Source organism: Dasypus novemcinctus, chromosome 13 (assembly GCF_030445035.2).
Source record: "Dasypus novemcinctus isolate mDasNov1 chromosome 13, mDasNov1.1.hap2, whole genome shotgun sequence".
Taxonomy (NCBI): Eukaryota; Metazoa; Chordata; class Mammalia; order Cingulata; family Dasypodidae; genus Dasypus; species Dasypus novemcinctus.
In genome coordinates, this window is record NC_080685.1 from 24,918,657 (window position 1) to 24,939,695 (window position 21,039).

At 34.8% G+C, this 21,039-nt stretch overlaps 1 protein-coding gene and 1 long non-coding RNA gene across 2 annotated transcripts; one reads left to right on the forward strand and one right to left on the reverse strand.

Moving 5' to 3' along the window:
* Positions 1–21: 21 nt before the first annotated feature.
* LOC139436268 (uncharacterized) lies at positions 22–4,334 on the forward strand. The gene is made up of 2 exons (XR_011645378.1): positions 22–160; positions 4,230–4,334. It is a non-coding gene; the product is annotated as an uncharacterized lncRNA (long non-coding RNA).
* HORMAD1 (HORMA domain containing 1) lies at positions 1,168–20,025 on the reverse strand. The gene is made up of 15 exons (XM_004461595.4): positions 19,962–20,025; positions 19,044–19,111; positions 18,213–18,357; positions 16,892–16,955; positions 15,854–15,890; positions 13,360–13,380; positions 13,055–13,081; positions 11,523–11,590; positions 10,870–11,021; positions 8,298–8,557; positions 5,566–5,632; positions 5,409–5,485; positions 4,186–4,269; positions 2,694–2,765; positions 1,168–1,331 (listed from the first exon to the last, which is right to left on the reverse strand). The coding sequence occupies exons 2-15, from the start codon at positions 19,074–19,076 to the stop codon at positions 1,251–1,253; spliced, it is 1,188 nt and encodes a 395-aa protein (XP_004461652.1). The 5' UTR covers positions 19,077–19,111; positions 19,962–20,025; the 3' UTR covers positions 1,168–1,250.
* Positions 20,026–21,039: the final 1,014 nt, after the last annotated feature.

Below are 21,039 nucleotides of genomic sequence, written 5' to 3' on the forward strand. Positions count from 1 at the left end.
AGGTTTGAGTTCAACCTGACAGCTGGTCAATCCAATGAAGGATCCTTGGTGGGAGCACTACGCTCCCCACCCGGATTGAACCGGCCAATGAAAGCGTTCAGTGAGCCAGCACAGGCTGCCGATCTACAAAGATTTCTGTTGGTCAAGCTCGATGTAGCAGGTGTGTTGTTGTATTATTGTACTCTGGGGGCGATTAGGTATTATGTGTTAGGATCCAAGCAATAAAGCTGGGAATAAATAAACATTTAAAAATTGGTTGTTTCTGACAGTCAGTTTACTTCTGATTGGCATGTTCCAGAAAAACCTCACATCTGGTTCTGTTTGTGGACGTTTATTTAGTTTCCATTAAGTAGTAGAGGTACATTTTTGTCATCGCATATATACCAATATTGTCTATAGTCTTGCTACTGGCAAACCCATGGATAGTGTTATGTTTTTAGAATATGGCTGCTGGAACTGCAAAAAGCAGACCGAACAAGTGAAGTCTTCTTAAGCAAAGGAACAGTCAAGGTTGCAAGTCCCAGGTGTCTCACTAAAAGCACAGTATTTTTCACATTACCAGTCAAAAGTTCTAAGAGGTCTGCTCAACTTTTGCAAAGTAGCATCTATTAAAATGGTATAAAAATTATTTAGTGCCTAAACATTGTCTGCTAGTTAAGTAAAAATTAGAAGCCAAGGAAGAGTCTACATGCTGAACAGTATTTTATTTATGCTGCTAAAAATGCCAGACTTTAAGAATCAGCTATCCTTTTGTACTTTAGTAAAAAAAATGTAAAAAAAAGGCAAAGCACCAATTTTTATTGTACATTATGAATTATCATGTTAATACACTTTATTAATACTATAGAACATTGTTTTAATGACAAACACAGCCAGTTAAATGGTATAGTTTTAACATAAGTAAAAAGTGAATCTCTACCAAATTTTAATACCATAATAAACATTATTTGTTTTAAAAATGGCTTAAAAGGGCCTTAAAAGTTAATACAGTATATGTTTAAAGGAAGTGTCTACCAAAATGGAAGACAGATTAATACTAAATAGATGATGAATAGATGCAACTATGACATTGATAATTTGGTTTTATTCAAAAATTTTCTTGGACTTGTCTCATTTAAGAACTACAGTATGAATTGCTGGCGACTATTACAAATCTTCAGAGCTAGGGGAAAAACACCTTAAAATGGTAATATAGTGCCCTTTTGTTTAAATGTTGAGAACTTTGTAAACATGCAGAAGAGAAAATAATTTTATATATGTTCCTTTGGTTCACTAAACTTTCTCCTTTTTGACACTGACTCCTGACTAGAAGAATCAAAGTGATGGAGAACCTGTTGAAAGAAAACAATTACTAAGAATACTTTCCAGTTTAAATGGCCTTAACTTTAGATATTTTTTTCCTGTTTCTAAGATTTTTTCTTTTTTTATTATTATACATAACAATTTCCTACTAAGGTAGGAATTCTATAGTTCTTTAATAAAAAGTAGGGTGAAATTTATTATTCACATATTTACAGTCTTCCAATAGCTGCTGAAAGTATTTACTTGCAAAGCATAAAGTCTTCATTAGGGCTGTTGTAGTAGTTAAAAAGATATATTTAACATTAGGTTCTCAAAATAGTCAATATTTTGAGAGGATGAGAAAGGAAAAGAGATTTTAAAATGAACTATAAAGAGAAAAACATTTTATCTTGGCACCATGTAATATTTAAATTGTGTCTTAACTTGTTTACCCTTGGTTGCTTAGCAAAACCTCATGGATATTAGATATTCAGTGCATGTTTTTGAACGAATGGGAGGCTGAATTAAGGAATTCTTAAGATTCCCTGAGTTACTGGATTTTTATTTTATTGGAAAAAGTTAAATACACTAGGAATTACAAATTGGATTATGGTTTTGTAGAATAAATTAAGGCTTACTATATTGGGAAAAAGTAAAGAACCTAACATATTAATGGAATATCAGTTATTCCATTCCCTTTTGAAGTATGTATATTGAAAGGAGTATAAACCAAATATATTTTTGAGATTGGATCCCTTTAACATTTGATTTTTAAAAATATGCTTAAGATTTGAATTATATAATTTTAATCTACACATAATACTAAAATTTCTAGTTGGAAAATGAAAATATCAGTATTTATCTCAGAAATGACAAATATATTATCTGATTTTTGGTTAAAAAAGTTTTAAGTATAAAACATCATAGGATTTACTAGGAAAAGTTTTTTTTCTCCTGTGGTACTAAAAGGAGGTGCTATATTTTCAGGGAACACATGGATTTCATAACTTTTTTTCCATTTAGTTTTGGCCTTTAGAAGTTCAGGTCAAATTTGTGGCCCAGTTTTAGTTCTATGTAAACAAAATACCCTGAATATTTTCTTGTACTTGTCACATTCTGCTCATATTTTTCCTGACACTGATTTTTATTTATCTTATAAATTCCTCTACTTCAGATCATTCATGGAATGAGAGGGTAGATATTTATATGAAAAATTAATAAATGAACATTGTACATCTTATTTAAAAATCACCTCACTTTTTAGAAACAAATATTTCTTTAAAGATTTGAATATCAGAGTTCTCAGGTATGCCCAAAGATATTATCATATTCATTATTTTAATCTTAATTTATAGTGATAATATTCTGACACTTGCCATTCTTTTCAATCAATATATTATCATTAGACTTACTTTTTTCCCTGATTCAGGTTGACTTCTCTTCCGATTTTCTTTAGAAGATTTTACTGGTTGAATTCCATTAAACTTCATAAAGATAAAAATAATTACTAATTGGTTATTTCTCAAAGAACAGCCAACACTTGATTTTTAAATGTATTTTATGTAACCATATGTAGTTTTTAAAATGAATACTGAATGATAAATTATTAGCTGTCATTATTTTCTAAAAGGAAATATTTCTTTTCTGACACCTGAAATGCCTTTTTAAACCGTTACTTTCTTAGTATATATATTATTACATATTATCATTTTCTTGCCCTTTCCTAACCATAATTCAGTCATGATTCTCAAAATCTGAAGCACTTTGGCTGAGAATTCATATCCATTTTATTAATAAAAATGAATTATGTTCCCAAAGCATCTTAATGTTATATTACAAGGATATCTTGCCTAATAATGTCTGCCTCTCTCCCAGTACTCTGGTAAAAGATATTTATCCTAAATAGAAGCTAGTTAGGGAGAATGGTTTTGCTTTTGACATCTTTTTATCTCTTGCTTTCGGTAGTTTGAATGCTGCCTCTGTTAGCCATTACTTCTCATTGAGTATGTGAGAAAAAGGATACACACCTTAAAATGGCACTATAATCAGTGATGTGCTGGTAAATTTTTAGCAACCAGCTCTCTGGAAGAAAAAAGCAAAACCCTGATTCGAGGCATTTGATGATTTCTGTGCTGTGATAGTCCCACCATGTCCAACTTCAAGCTACCAACATAATGACAATGAAAGAGGGGTTGGGAAGAAATGTTAACAACTGGTTTTTGCGAGCCAGTACAAGCCAACTCCAGCATACCACTGACAGAGTGAGCTCTTTGTTTCTAACTTTGGATGTATATTTTACATATTTTTCAAAGCACTTTTTTTTTCACCCCTGAATCTTTGAGAGTAAGGTAAATGTTTAAAATCAAATATGAATTTTTATTTAGTACAATTCATACCAAAAGCTAAAATAAAGCAGTGATTTTTTTTTCCTTAAGAATATGAAATTCATTTTATGCAAAATATATATAAAACATCACTTTTGTAAAGTCTTACTAACAATCAATTTATAAGATAGAACATGGGAATATTTTGGCATTCTAGGAAATTTTCTTGGGAGTCTGGATGATAATGACACTTCTTAAACCCTTTCCTGGATTAACCTCTCTAATGTACCTTTAGTAAAATTAACCATTCCTTCCTTTGTCCTTCTATGTAGCCAATTCAGACTTTGATAATAGCCCTATATCATTGCTTGTTTACCTCTAGTTACTAAATTTTTGGTTAAGATCAGGAACTATGTATTATTTAGTTTATGTATTTAGTAGAGTACCTGACACATAATAGGTTCTTAATAAATACTGGTTCAATAAATAAAGTATTAAAAGGCAAAATAAACTCATATATTGAGGGAAAATTACAAAGTTAGAATGGAGAATGAACCTATGAACCGAAGAAGATACTTACCATCTTATTCTGAAAGATTTTTCCACTTCTTGTTTTGCTTTCAGATACATCAAGTTCAGATGTTTTACTGACTAACTGCTCAACCTAGAAAAGAAAATTATACAAAGCCATATAAATAATATAATAAAATCATGTCAAAACACAATAAATAGGGTCTAAAAATTTAATCACATAAAAAATAGGGTCTTGTTATTTTGAGCGAATGAAAAGCATAATTTTGAGTTGGTTCTTACTGTCACAAAAAGCACAAAAGTAAAGATGGTGAAACTGTGCTGTATACAATTGACCATTCACTTAACTGAGCATCCCAAAAAATCATTAGGCACTATGCATCTAGAAGATAAGACAACTTTTTAGCCCACTACCATCTGAGAAAAGGGCTGGGCAAAGGAAAGCAGATAAATAGCAATCCCATTATTTCCAAATGTATTTATCTAAATCTGTTATTACAGGTCTTTACTGTTCATGGACAGCAAAATTAATCAAGTTCTGCTCCAAGGCAACAAAAATGAATTATATATTCCATTTGTAAATACAAAGAAGTATGGAATAATCACTAACATTCTATCTATCTCTGAAATTTTGAGATCCTATGAACAATATTTAGGACTTAGTAATATAATCAAAACTTTTCATATATACTTGCCAGATTTTTGTTAGTAAAAAGTATTTCAAATAAATTATATTTTGTTAGTAAAAAGCATTTTAAATAAATTATATTCTGAATGACCTAGAATATAATAAGAAAGTCTAGGATATAACTAAACAAGCTTTTAAAAAACAATCTATCATTAAAAACAAGTTAAGGAGGACTTGGTCCAATGGATAGGGCGTCCGCCTACCACATGGGAGATCCGCAGTTCAAACCCCGGGCCTCCCTGACCTCTGTGGAGCTGGCCCATGTGCAGTGCTGATGCAGGCAAGGAGTGCCGTGCCACGCAGGGGTGTCCCCTGCAAAGGGGAGCCCCACGTGCAAGGAGTGTGCCCCATAAGGAGAGCCACCCAGTGTGAACGAAAGCTCAGCATGCCCAGGAATGGCACCACACACACAAAGAGCTGACACAACAAGATGACGCAACAAAAAGAAACACAGATTCCCGGTGCTGCTGATAAGGATAGAAGCAGTCACAGAAGAACACACAGCAAATGGACAGAGAGAGAAGACAACTGGGGGAGGGGGAAAGGGGAGAGAAATAAATAAGATGGAACTATCAAGTTTATACCTGAGAATGAGAAATGGAAAGATCTGGACTTTCTTTAGACCTCATAATTTCATCTTCCTCACAAACTAAACTTGGTTCTGTAAAATAAAATAAAAAATAAAAATAGAATAAAATAGAATTGGAAGTGAATTAATCTACATTTTCATTAACTTTTTACCTCCAAGTTCAGAAGATCCAGGGGCTTTTTTTTGTTCTTCCATTTTAGATTCAGTATCAAAATCATCCTATATAATTACATGAAAAAATATATACATTTCAAAAAGAAATTAAAACAATTAAGTAAAAGTATTTACAAATAAATTTGTTTAATGAGAAGTTTAAACATAATAAATGGGAAGCAGATTTCACTCAACTGATAGAGCCTCCACCTACCACATGGGAGGTCCAAGGTTCAAACCCAGGGCCTCCTGACCCATGTGATGAGCTGGCCCACACGCAGTACTGCTGTGCACAAGGAGTGCCCTGCCACGCAGGGGTGTCCCCCATGTAGAGAAGCCCCACACACAAGGAGTGCGCCCTGTTCAGAGAGCTGCCCCGCACGAAAATATAGTGCAACCTGCCCAGGAGTGGCGCCACACACATGGAGAGCTGATGCAGCAAAAAAGAGACACAGATTCCCAGTGCTGCTGACAAGAATCCAAGCAGACACAGAAGAACACACAATGAATGGACACAGAGAGCAGACAACTGGAAGGTGGGGAGGGAAGAGAAAAAAAATCTTAAAAAAAATAAAAATAAATAAATATAACAAATAACTACAACTACCTTAAGCTTGCTAGAATCAAAAGAGATCTTGTAATTAGTATATCATGGGAACTTGATTATCTAAACAAAATACAAAATACTTTTTCTTGGTGGCAGACTTGGCCTAGTGGTTAGGGCATCTGTCTACCACATGGGAGGTCCACGGTTCAGACCCCAGGCCTCCTTGACCCGTGTGGAGCTGGCCCATGTGCAGTGCTGATGCACGCAAGGAGTGCTGTGTCACACAGGGGTGTCCCCGCGTAGGGGAGCCCCATGCGCAAGGAGTGTGCCCCATAGGGAGAGCCGCCCAGTGCAAAAGAAAGTGCAGCCTGCCCAGGAATGGTGCCACACACACGGAGAGCTGACACAACAAGATGATGCAACAAAAAGAGACACAGATTCCCGTGCCGCTCACAACAATAGAAGCAGACAAAGAAGACGCAGCAAAAAGACACAGAGAACAGACAACGGGGGGCGGGGGGGAAATAAATAAATAAATAAATCTTTAAAAAAAATTTTGTAGGGCTGTTTTAAGGACAAATGAGAAAAATGTACAACTTTCTCAAAAATGCATGATGATTCCAAGAACCCATAGATCTTATTATTCGGAGGGCAATGAATTAGATATGTTCACCCAACAAGCTACCACTTCTGGAATTTCTGGAATTTTCATACAGATGTTAGCATACACTCTGAATATACTGCAAGCTTCTTCAGGGAGTCAGTGAAGGGTAAGCTTAGTCATTATATGGTAGAAATAGGAACAGGTCTAATGTCTAATTACATATATTGTTTCCTTTGTTGCATATGTCAGCTTTAAATATTTCAAAGAATACCATATAAACCCCAGCTATATCTTTATATAAAGTAAGACTGGGATTAAGAGGGTGGGAAAAAGCTTTCTTCTTTCACTGAATTGACTGAAAATTGCTTTAGTCTCCTCTTTTTAAAGATGTGGCTACAGACTGGCATTCTAATTCAAAAGGGTCATCCTCTGTATATAAGTACTATGGTCATAATGTAGAATAAAATAAGACAAAACAACAGGTGAAATTAAAGGATATCATGTTAAAACTGAAAGATTAAAGCAATGGTGGCTTTCACATTTGCTGGCAGTTAGGCAACAAAATAAAGCTCTTTTATACTTCTACTCATCCATTTATTCAATCAATATAGAGAACCCACTGACTGCATATCTAAATGCTAGTACAGGAGGGTTGCAAAGATAAACAACACACATTTTCTCTCTTTCAAGAACTTCCAGGTTGCTTCAGGACAGTGACTATATTAGTCAGTATTCTCTAGGGAAACAGAATGAACAAGAGATATCTGTCAATAGTAAGAGATTTTATCAGTCTCTCACGCGACTGTGGGGATGCACAAGTCCAGGTTCCACAGGCAGGCTGTAACCAGGGCCTCCAATGAAAGTCCAATGAAGGTCCTTGATGAGTTCGGGGAGATGCTGGCTGTCCAAAGACAAGCTGGGAAATTCTCATTCAATGTTGGAATCACTTCCCCTTTTAAGGCATTCAACTGATTGGCAATCTCCCTGATTGATGTAATTGTAATCAGCTATCTATGACTTACCACTCCAGTAAAGTCAAGGGTGACTAAAGTCCATAAATGCCCTTGTATTACAGTTAGCCCAGTGCTTCCTTGACCAAACAACTGGACACAATTACCTGGCTGAGTTGACACATTAGCCTAACCATCACAGTGACTTTCCAGGTTGTGGAGGAATTCAAGCATAGGCTGCATGAATATTAAAAAGGGATGTTTTAGAAAGGAGTCCAGTATTGATTGGGGGGATTAGATAGTTCAGTAGTTTTCAAATTCTGCTGCAGAGCCCCAGAGGTGTCCTCAGATTCTACTATAAGGGTAGATGAGATGGTGAACAGTTGGGCCTCCAGGACCACTGTTTGCTTCAATCAGAATAATTGTACTTTTATGTTTCTGAGTATAATGTTGTTTAGACCAAGTAAAGAACGTGAAACCTGCAGGCTATGCCTTCTTTGAGATCCCTTCCAACCTTGAATTTATGATTATAAAAACAGTATATAAAATGTAACCAAAACTATTAAAGTCCTCAGAATTAAGTTCAATATTTGTTAGTATTATATTTTATAACTTTTAAAATATACTCACACTTATATAATGCTCTTGTTCATCTTCTAGATCATCTTTGTCCACCAGGATTTTTTGAAGTGGTGTTTTTATTTGTTTTGGTGATAGTATAGCTGAATCAATGTTTTCCATTCTTTCTTTCTCAGTGGTCACTTTTACTTTGAAGGTGTGAAAAGGTGTTGGAACTTCTCCCACATTTAAGTACATAGGTTCTCCTTCAAATATCACTCCTTCACAATCACCATCCTTAAAACCAGGAGGCTGGTAATCTGGGGGTGTAACTGCAAAAAAAAACACTAAGTATAAACTGTGCTGTTAGTGAATTGAAGAAAACTTTATTGTTATTATTATTATTATTATAAAAATACATGCAGAGAAGCAGATGTGGCTCAACTGATAGAGCATCCGTCTACAATATTGGAGGGTCCAGGGTTCAATACCCAGGGCCTCCTGACATGTATGGTAAAGCTGGCCCACATGCAGTGCTGCCACATGCAAGGAGTGCCGTACCCTGCAGGGGCGCCCCCGTGTATGTGTGCCCCAGGTGCAAGGAGTGCACCCCATAAGGAGAGCTGCCCCACATGAAAAAAAGCACAGCCCACCCAGGAGTGGTGCCACACACACGGAGAGCTGACGCAGCAAGATGACGCAACAAGAAAGGGATGCAGTTTCCTGGTGCCACCTGATAATGCAAGTGGATGCAGAACACACAGTGAATGGACAGAGAGAGCAGACAATGGGGGGGGGGAAGGGGAGAAAAATAAGTAAATCTTAAAAAATATATATATGCAGATTGAAAAAATTTCAAATAGTATAGAAGAGCATGAAATGACAAATAAAATATCACCCTCCTATTATCTCCAAGTCCCCATTATATTCCCCAAAGGTAATCTTTGTTTTCTTTTTGCTTAACTGATTATCATTTATCATCACTGATTCCCCACATGTGAAATGGGGAAAAATAATAGTACCTGCCTCATAGGGTCATTGTGGATATTAAATTAATTAAAAGGTATAAAATTTTCAGAACAGAACGAGAACATATGTATTCAATAAATGTTAAATGTTGTTGTTGTTACTGTGTACCTGTAGAAGATATTTCATATATATATCCTTAAAAAAAACAAATGAGATCAGATCATACTTTTCTAGCTTGTTTTTAACTTAAGAATATCTCTTGCATAACTTATTTATCAACACTTTGGGTTTTTTTTAAGATTTTTAATTTTTTAAATTTATTTCTCTCCCCTTCCCTGCCCCCCCTCCAATTGTTGCTCTCTGTGTCCATTCGCTGTGTGTTCTTCTGTGTCCACTTCTATTCTTGTCAGTGGCACTCGGAACCTGTGTTTCTTTTTGTTGCATCATCTTGCTGCTTCAACTCTCCATGTGTACAGTGCCATTCCTGGGCAGGCTGCACTTTCTTTCACACTGGGTGGCTCTCCTTACGGGGCACACTCCTTGTGCATGGGGCTTTCCTATGTAGGGGACACCTCTGTTGGCAGAGCATTCCTTGCATGCATCAGCACTGCACGTGGGCCAGCTCATCACATGGGTCAGGAGGCCCTAGGTTTGAAGCTTGGACCTCCCATGTGGTAGGCGGATGCCCTATCCATTGGGCCAAATCCGCTTCCCATCAACACTTTGTTTTTAATATGTCCTTACTCAATCCCCCAATAAGGAAACCTAAATTGTTTCCAGTTTGTTTCTATTTTAACCAACATCCTTATAAATACATAACTTTCCATATGCAGCAAATATATTCTCAAGATACTGTTTTAGCTATAGAATTTCCAGATTAAAAAGAAGGTGCATTTAAAACTTCAGTACTGGGAAACGGACTTTGGCCCAGTGGTTAGGGCGTCCGTCTACCATATGGGAGGTCCGCGGTTCAAACCCCGGGCCTCCTTGACCCGTGTGGAGCTGGCCATGCGCAGTGCTGATGCGCGCAAGGAGTGCCGTGCCACGCAAGGGTGTCCCCCGCGTGCGGGAGCTCCACGCGCAAGGAGTGCGCCCGTGAGGAAAGCCGCCCAGCGTGAAAAGAAAGTGCAGCCTGCCCAGGAATGGCGCCGCCCACACTTCCCGTGCCGCTGACGACAACAGAAGCGGACAAAAGAAACAAGACGCAGCAAATGGACACCAAGAACAGACAACCAGGGGAGGGGGGGAAATTAAATAAATAAATAAATCTTTTAAAAAATAAATAAATAAATAAAAAAATAAAACTTCAGTACTACCAAATTCTCCCAAGAGTATATAAAAGTGCCTACTTCCCCACTCCCTAGCCGATAATAGGTTTATAAGTTTTACCAATCTGATAAGTGAATAATGGTATCTTACTGTTGTAATCTTTAATTACGAGTGAGGTTATAACTCATATGGATACATTCATATCACAAGGTTTATGTATATTTAAAGCCTATTTTCTCAAATCTGTTTTTCAAATACTGCTATTAAATGTAAATTTTAAGTTTTTAAAAGTATGTAACAATTTAGGTGCTTAAAAACATTTATCAAAATTATAATGGAAACCAGTTGTTTCAATAATAAAACCTTCATGTATTTAACTATAACAAGATTATTATATAAATAGTACCTTCATCATAGTAAAAAAGTTTCATGGTCAAACAAACATCATTAGGTAAAGGTCCCAGATTTTGCATTAGAATATAAATCTTGCGAATGAGGAGAATACTTGCTTTCTTAGTGTCAGCAGATGACATGCTAGGTTCATTGCTTTGGTTTTTACTGGAAGAGAATCACACATTAATTTTTTTTATGAACCCATGGCTTCTAATATCATAGCTTCATATTTTACTACTTGAGATTCTTATTCCAATTATATATAGCATTAAGTTGAAAGTTACCTTAAAATGTGTTTTCATGTCACTGCTATAAAAGTTTTTAAATGTCACTATTATTATTAACCAACAATCAATTTACATAAATTAAATTAATATGCATTTTATATAAAGTTTTTAAAGGAAACAAATGATAGATTCTAATTTTATTTCTAATCACCCAAGTATACAATTGCTTTCCTACTCTTTGTGTTATCTGTTTTCACAATTAAAATAGTATATAATTAGCCAAGTATCCTGGGTTGGAGCTACTCCAAGGATATATTGTATAGCCACAACTTGATGGTTAATTGAGGATGTTTGAGAAGTTTCAGAATTAATCCTGTAGTTTGGCTATATAATATTCATATGAGTAAGTATAATGTAAAAAGAAATTATAGAAAAATACCTTATAAAGTCCATTACTGGTCCACTACTGGTGTACTTGAATTTAAATTGGTAACATTCTGAAATTGTCTTAAAAAGAAAATATTGCAGTTATACATCTTATATACAGTGTTGGCTACCAAATAGTTATATAATGCTTTTGTAGGACTCTTAAAGTATATCCAATAATTTTTCCTACCATGTTAATCCCAATTGGATCACTGAGGCTTTCAAGTCCTAATAGTCAATTCCCATGGTCTGGGATTTGGGGCTTCAGTCTTATTATGTATACCAGACAGAAGCAACTCCTTAGCAGACAGGTAAGGGAGGCAGCATACCTCAGCAGAGTAGCTCAGTGCCGGGCTTAAATCTTTGTTATAATGTAACCACAGGCAGGTTATTTAAGTCTTCAAAATTTCAGTTTTGGCGATAGAGGTTGAAAACAACACCTGGATTGTTGGTGGTTGTGACTATTTATTAAATATGTCAATTCATGCAAAGCCCCTAATTAAGTTCCTGTCAAAAATTCAATAACTATTTTTATTATTAGTGCATCAGGTTATTAGTGCATTAAGTTGCTCTTTTACTGAAAGAAAAAATGAGCACTGTAAAACAACTAAATAAATGAACATTTTCTGAACAATCAGTTAATTCACAGCCTTTGCCCAAATGATCTTTGTCACCACGGACATATTAAACATTGATTACTGTCATGGGTATTTAAAAAAGATATATTCCCAGCTTTCCTGAAGCTCTAACATTTTTAATCATTTCTTTACTTTTCAGTTTTCACATAAGAATGGCGATTCTCTCCCTTTAAAAAAAAAATCAGTTTATATCTGTTTCTTCATGATTAAATATAACACTACATTGAAACAGCTATAGTATAATGGTTATCCACCCAGATCATGAGCTGGTCTTCCTAGGTTCAAATCCTGGCTCTACCATTTCTGCCACTGTGAGTTTAGGCAAGTTACCTTGTACCTAAGTGTTCTTATCTGTAAAGCAGAGATGAAAATGGTAGTTACCTCATGAAGGGTGTGATGAATAAATGAGATAAAGCACATAAAGCCCCAAAGAACAGAGCCTAATAGATAGTAAGCACTCAATAAATCTATCCCTCACATTTCTTATCTTCTGGTTTTCCCTTTTATTTTCGGTTGTCCCTTCTTTTCCTTAATTATCAGATGCACAGGTGAATGTGACTGGATTGGGATATTCAAAGTTTAAGGATGAGTTTTTTTATTTTCCTCAAACTCAAGTCCTTTAATAATTCTAGAGAAAGAATACTGTAAAGAACCAGAAGTCAGGAGAGTTAGGTTATTTCTAACAGTTTCTAGGTCGGTGGTCTAGAATCAGTCACAAAATCTTTCTTGTAATTAATTTTATTATCTGTTTCAAGATACAAGCTTTGCTTTAATTCAGAAGAGTCTCTATGAGGTTCAAGTGCATTTACTGAAGCATAATTAAAAGTATAAGATATTATCATTTTGTTTTATATTATTTTTAGATATAAGAGGTATTCTGTTTCTTTACTAATTCAAGCACACCTACCTGAGGGTCTTCTGGATTGGTGTATACCTATTTAAAAATAATTTACAGTTGAGTTATCTAAGCTAAGTATTCAAGAAGAATTAAAATGAATATTTAGATTAAACTATTAAGTAAACTCAGTAAAACAAAACAAAAAAATAAAACAACAATCCCCGCACCAAACTGGTTACATTTTCTCCACTGAATAGATAGATAAGTTGTTTAAATAAATTAACATAATCAATTGATGGTTTTAATGTCATTTTATTAAGCAAGACTGAATTTGAGAGTCTTTAAAAAATAACATACAACTAAAAAATACTTACAGCTAGAACAACCATCCTTAGCTGAAATACAATAAAGAACAAAAATTTTACTTGCATTTTATTAAAAAGTTTTTATGCTGGATCGTAAGAATTTTCAACATTTATTCCTAATAAGAAATAATTATTATAGAAGATAGACTTCATATCATGCATATCAGGCAATACCTTAGATACACTTCTCTAGTCCCCCAAATATCTATTTCTCCTTTACTAACTGATGGTTGAAATTCATGTCAGCACTTTAATTCATTGATTTATGCAAAGACAATACTATCAGTTAAAAGGAAAATATACACCATGAAATAACATATTGAATCTTACCAATATGAAAACTGGTTTTGAAAAGAGAAAAAGTAGAGTTCAGGGCCATAAATGCTTAAGAAAGGGCAGAGGCTTTGAAGATCACAAGAATAGAAAATTACAGGAAATCATTCACTCAAGTGATCTGCCAAAAATTGAAGTCATTCTTGATTCTGACCTCTTCCTTATACTCTATAACCAATCCATCAACAAATCCAATCAGTTCTACTACCAAATATATCCTGAATTCCTTGTTTTCTCCTCTGCTGCCATCAAATCTAAGCCACCATTATATCTCACCAGGTTTGTAATAATAGCCTCAGGCCCTTACTTTCAATCTTGTTCTCCCTCTACAGTATATTCTCTAAATAGCAGCCAGTGATTTTTAAAAATTTTAAATATAAAATAAAATGATAATATATCCATGCTTAAAACTTTCAAATAGTTTTTCTTTCCACCTAAAATAAGATCCAAATTCTGTACCTACATAGCCCTGAATGCTCTGGTCCTGCCTATCTCTCTTAAGTTCATCCCATGCCAGTCACCCCCGCTGCTCTTTGCACTCCAGTTAAAGTGGCCTTCTCCAAACTCCCTCCAACGACATACATTTGCTGTTCTCTCTGCCAGGAATACTCTCACCCAAAATCAATGCCTAGCCAGTTTCTTTTGCTCTTTGCACTCCAGTTAAAGTGGCATTCTCCAAACTCCCCTCCAACGACATACATTTGCTGTTCTCTCTGCCAGGAATACTCTCACCCAAAATCAATGCCTGGCCAGTTTCTTTTCATTCAGGTCTCAGCTTACATGTCACCTCCTCAGAGAAGCTCCCCCTGACCACCCTATCTAAAGTTAGTCCCACCTCTCCATTTACCACATACTAATTCTAAAATTTTTAATGGCATTTAACAGTTGGTAATAACATGATTTACTTATTTTATTAACCATTTTCCCATTATAGATGAGACTCCCTTTGTCTCATTGACTACTGCTAGCTTGCCCACATTCTACCTAGAAAATATACCTAGAATATTTACTGAATGCCATAAGAAGGGAGGTTGGGGACCATGGAGAAAATTTGTCTTCTTTACAATTTTGCCTAGGGATGGACTTTACATATTTTTATTTAAATATATACTAAGTAGGCCAAAAGGACTATATCCTTTAGCAAAACCTCATTAGTTAAAATTTCACTAATAAAGAATAAGTAACAATTTAGTCTAGACAAATTTCACTAGTAAAGAGTATGTGATAGGGAAGCAGATGAGGCTCAAGAGATTGGGCTTCTACCTACCACATGGGAGGTTCTGGGTTTGGTTCCTTGTGCCTCCTGGAGAAGGCAAGCTGGCACAGTGAGCTGATGCAACATGATGATGCAACAGAAAAGACACAAAGAGGAAAGACAATGAGAGACACAACAAACCAGGGAGCTAAGGTTGCTCAGGTGACTGAGCGCCTCTCTTCCACATGGGAGGTCCTGGGTTCGGTTGCCGGATCCTTGTAAAGAGAAGTCAAGCAGGCAGAGAGCACACAGCAAATAGATATAGAGAGCAGACAGCAACCACAAAAAATGAGGCTGGGGGATAAATAAATAAAATAAATCTTTAAAAAAAAAAAAGAATATATGACAATTTACCCTAGACTAAATGGAAATTTATTTTTGAACACTAATGAAGAAGTAATTTATTATTCATATAAGCAAGATTGTAGAAGGCATGTGAAACTAAGTGAATGAACTATTTTAAGAAACTTTTTAATTCATTAATTTTTTGAAAGACAACATTTGTTATCAATACAAATGTGTCTTAACAATTAACCAAAACTGGCTTGGCAAAATTTATTTAGTATTAATTCCATGAGCACTCAATGAGCTGAATATTAGGTTTTGTTTTGTTTTGTTTGTAGTTAGGCTAGTAAAAATAATTTATTGAAAACTTGGAGAAAAGAACTGAGTTTACCGAGAAATGGTAGAAAAGAACAGAAATATGCACCCCCAGATATAGGTGAAGGCTCCTCTAGGCAGAGAGAATGAATATTAGTTTTTAAAATATTCAAATGTTCAAACTTTTCAGTAATTCAGACTGGCCTATGCTTAAGTTAGTTTAAATTAATGTTTCACTATATGGTAATTGCTGTTAGAGTTGTAGAATATAAACAGGTTGTTTTTTAAAGGATAAAGAGATAGTGAGAGACTTACATATTTTTTCTGTAAAGCATCATAGCATCCTAACATCCTAAAAAGAAAACAACACAAGGATTCTTTTTTAACTGAATGCATTTCCAGAAAACAAGGTCTTTTCCATAAATATCCATATTATCTCATTGCTAAATAATACAAAAATTATTAAAGCTCCCTTATTAACAAGCTTAGAAACATATATAAAATATTAACAGAGAATGGAAGCAAAAATTAAATATCTCACAGCTATTTATGGGGAGCAATAATAGGAAAATGCAGACTGAAAATGCTATGATCACACTGGACATGAAAAACAGGAAAAATTTTAATGCAAAAACTCAAAAGACCTACAGAAACAGTATCCACTGTTAAAGAGGAAATCACTAAAATTGGGTTAAACACTGAAAGGTATCTGGAGCAGTTTCATATAGTTATGAATTCCAAAAATAGATATTGGATTATGTTTGTAATCTAGTCTGTACCTGGGCATGATTAAGTTATGATTAGGGCTTTGATTGGGCCATGTCATTAGGGCATTGAGTCCCCACCCCTTGGTGGGTAGGGACTCACAGATAAAAGAATGGCAAAGGACAGAGTTGAGGGTTTTTGATGTTGGAGTTTTAATGTTGGAGTTTGATGCTGAAGCCTTAAGCTGGAGCCCCAAGAAGTAAGACCACAGAGGAAAAAGAAGCAATCCCCAGGAAGAGAGGAACCCTGAGTCCAGAAAGAAGCAAGCCCTGGGAAGAAAGGAACCCTGAACCCAGAAAGAAGTAAGACCCTGGAAGGGAGGAACCCAGGAAGCCTGAACCCTTGCAGCTGTTGGCAGCCATCTCACTCCAACACGTGAAAATAGACTTTGGTGAGGGAAGGAAATTATACTTATGGCCTGGTATCTGTAAGCTCCTACCCCAAATAAATACTCTTTATAAACACCAACCAATTTCTGTATTTTTTTGCATCAGCACCCCTTTGGCTGACTAATAGAGTATCCAAGGTACCAAAAAATGTGAGTTAAGAAAAAAGTAATTTCCTATCTTTAGGTATTGTTTTACTTACCATTTCACCAACTGTGTAGATCCTGGACAGTTTTTATCTTCTCTTAGAATTTTGACACAAAGATCTAAACACAGAATGATGATATAAATATTGAGCTCCTTAAGGACAGTAAACAAGTAAAAATTTTAAATGAAGATTATTTTTTTCAGCTGTGTATTATAGGTATAGTATTTATGACAATGAACTTCCAGATAATTGGTGTGATTATTATAAATAAAGTAAGAAAAGAAAGATACATGGAAATAAGTATTTTTATCCTTATTATAAAACAGTATCAATGATCAGGATTCATGTTGTTGGGTAGGAAAACTTCTATTTTTAAAAGCTATAGAACATATAAAAATAGATACAATGCTTTCTTTTTTACTGTTAGGCAAAATCTAGAGTATTTGTTATGGAACTTTATCCCAGTAAAATACTTTAAAAGGGGCAACAAGTTAACTGGCTGTCAAAGACAAAGAGCCCTGCAAAGAAGCAACATGTAATATAGTGGAAAGGAAGGAGAAAATATCTTATCCTCAGATTCCTTATCTGAAAAATAGGGATAATATCATCTACCTTATAAAGCTAAAATATGAATTAACACAATACCATATATAAAGTGCTTAACATAGTTCCTGCATACCGTTGGTACACAAAATATGGAAGTTATTATTATAATATAAACTGGGTATATTATTTTTACTCTCTTAGAACAAGAACACCATTATCACTGTATGAAGTTCTAAATAATGGGCTTTTTATAATTACTCTATCATTATAAGAATAATGTCAGGTAATTATACTTGAGAAACTGAGGAAAGATTTTATGACTGTTTCCATAGCTATTCAGTATACTTTTAAAAAATCACTTAGATGTTCACACAAAAACTTGTATACACATGTGGCATTATTCAAAAACTTGTATACACAATGTGCCATAACCCAAATGTTCATGAACCTTGAAACCATTATGCTAAGTAAAAGAAGCCAGTCTCAAAGGACCATGTATTAAATGAGTCCGTTTATATGAAATGTCCAGAACAGACATATCCATAAACATAGAAAGAAAATGAAGTGAGACTTAATGGATATGGGGTTTCTTTCTGGGGTGATAAAAGCATTCTAAAATAGATTGTGGTACTGGTGTGCAACTCTGCAAAATACTAAAAATTAATGAATTGTACATATTAAAATTTGAATTTTATGGTATATTATCTTAATAAAGCTGTTATTAAATAAAACAAATCAAAATCTCTAAGTAAAAAATTATAATTTTAGAGACAGAAAAAATAAAAAATAACATTTTCTAAAGAAAGTTTTAAAATAAATATTATATTACCATCTAGATATCTTGTTCCATAAGCACATTCTGGAAATATTCCTCTCAAATATGTGATGCAGGATACTGAAACTGCTAGGAGCCGCTTTACTAACACTAAAGACTGCTGCTCAGTTGATATCTTACTGGGAAACACCAAAGCACTCTAAATTTCAAAGGAAATTAAAACATTTTAGTGAGTTTTTATTAAAAGTAAAGTTTCCCTGGAATTAAAGTAAATTCAGTTTTGCATAAGCATGATATTCTCCAAAAGAATCCTTCTCCATGGGGTTAGTGATTCCCAGAAAATCCAGGTGGCTTCTAAGATGTGAAGATGTTTATAGGGTAGCAACCTAAAGATAATGTGAAAAAGGTACTTAAGAATCTTGTTAACAGTCTCCTTACAGGATAACTGTCTGTAAACACATAATACAAGGATAGCTAATACTGATATTCTTTTTGGACACTGCCTAGGTTTAATGTAGTTGACTGTAAAACAAGATCCTATGCCAAGATGACGATTTTATCTTTGCCTCTGTGATATGGACATTCATTTTCTAGGAGTGGACTGCGAATGAACAGTAATTTCAATAAAGCAACAGAACAGAACTCATTAGTACCTAATGTAAATTAAATGTGAACCAATAATTTAATACAATATATCAAACATCCAATATAACTCTCCATTATTTAAAAATAATTTAGGAAATATCTTCATTTTTTAACACATGGAGTTTCCTTGACATTAAACCCTAAGTTGACTCTAATAACTTTCAAACACAAAGTAGCTGAAACTTTAAGAAACAATAAAATCAGTTAAATTAAAATATATTAAAATACAAGAAATCATACCGTGGAAGTTCTCTGCAGCTGTGCAGTGGCCATCTTCTTCTGATAAAGTATTTTCTATATAATTCAACCTTGTGGCCCAAACACAAGCTTTTATTAATCTCCAATTTTATTTTTATCCCTAACATTCTATTTTGTAAAGTCAGAAAGAATTTTATGTGAATGTTAGAGGATTTCTTTACTTACTAGGGAATCTATCTAATAGATAGAGGTTCATATTGCTGTTACTGTTTTGAGCAATATACTAATTTTAATCTATTTGCTTAGCAAGCCCCATATAAATGTGTTATTAAAAATCAGATTTTTCCACTTAGCACTGCATAGAAACTCCTTAGAAGAGCTTTGTAAAGAGGCACAATTTCCCTATTTTTCTTCACAGGTAAGTATTAGGTAATCTAAAATTGTCCTTGCCAAATCCTTTAAAATCATCTTTTATTAGTAATTTTTATTTGTAGGTTGGTTTGAAAGTATAATAAATAACCAAAATCACGTAAGTTTCCTTCACTGAATTTTAGCCTGTCTCAGATATAACACGTTATTGTACTCTGGGGATCAAGCCATAAAAGGGCAACAGAAAATATTACAGATTTCTGTGATCGATAATGATTTCTCAATTACAACCTTGTTATTTAAATTTTTCCAACAATTAGTTTTCTTAATCAGACAATTCAACTAGAAGAGTTTACAGAAGAGATAAACTTCATAGACGAGTCTAATGTAAACGTTTAAACCTATCCTGATTGTCTGAACTAGACACCCGCGGTAACCTCATCTCAAGAAACGCTTGTGAAAAATAAGGCATACATTTTTTTCACAAGTATCTCGTCATTAAGACATTTAAAAACTTTAAAGAATATGGTAGATGGCAAAAAAGAAGGCGAAGGAAAAAAAAAAAAAAAAATATATATATATATATATTACGGAACATCCGGGGGCCCAACTCGACTTCAGCAACCAAGAGCGACTCCAAGTGGCCCGCGCTTTGCCCAGAGCGCATGCGCCTTCCTTCAACGGTCGCCGGCGGGGGCGCTGCAGTGGCCTTTTTACCACCCTGTACCTTCCCGCCAAGAGGGGCGCAAGGCGCGCTGGGAACTCCAGGTACCGGTAGGCTCCGCGGCACGGAAAGCCCAGATGCCAACAGAAAGGCCAAGTAATTGCGTGGGCAAAGCCTTCTTATACCCCGACTTTCCTCACGTGTCAGAAGTAGGCTAAGTTGCTATTTAATTCATCAAATTAATATCTAATTGTATTCTGACTTTTGATTTTGTTATTGAATCTACCACATATTGCATTCCCGCCTTACAATCCCCCGTCAGCCAGGGTATCAGAACTTAATAGTAAATGTTATTTCATTTTAACCTAAAAGGGAGCTATTGAAGGGTAACAATTGGGAGAGGTATCTTCCACGTTATATTTTGAAAGGATCTGGCTGTCGTGTAGAATGAATTGAAAGTTGTTGGGGCTGATCTGCAAAGAAAATTCATTGATTCATCTTGAGTAGTGATGTCCTTTGAAGATTGCTTTTTGTTGTTGTTGATCTACTTTAGCTTTTTACTTTGACAAAATCTCAAAACTTATAGGTCAGTTGCAGAAATAATACAAATCCCATACAGAGAACTCCCAGCATTTCCCCAACTTCCCAAATACTCAGCTCCATCAATTCCAACATTTTGTCATTTTTGCCTTATCATTCCATCTGTCATCCATCTATCTTTCAGTTTGTCCGTCTGTCTACCTGTCCATCCTTCGATTATCCACCTATTTTCTGAATACTTGAGACCATGTTGCACACATTGTACTTCTTGAACACATACTACTTTCATGCATATTTCCTATAAACAAGGGCATTCTCCCATGCATTCACCTTTAGTGCAGTCACCAAGTTCAAGAAATTCAATGTTATAAAGCTTACATTCTATATTCTAATCTTTTTTCTTATGTCCTAATAATGTTCTTTTTGAGCCTTCATTCTTAGATCCTATCCAGTATCATGTATTGC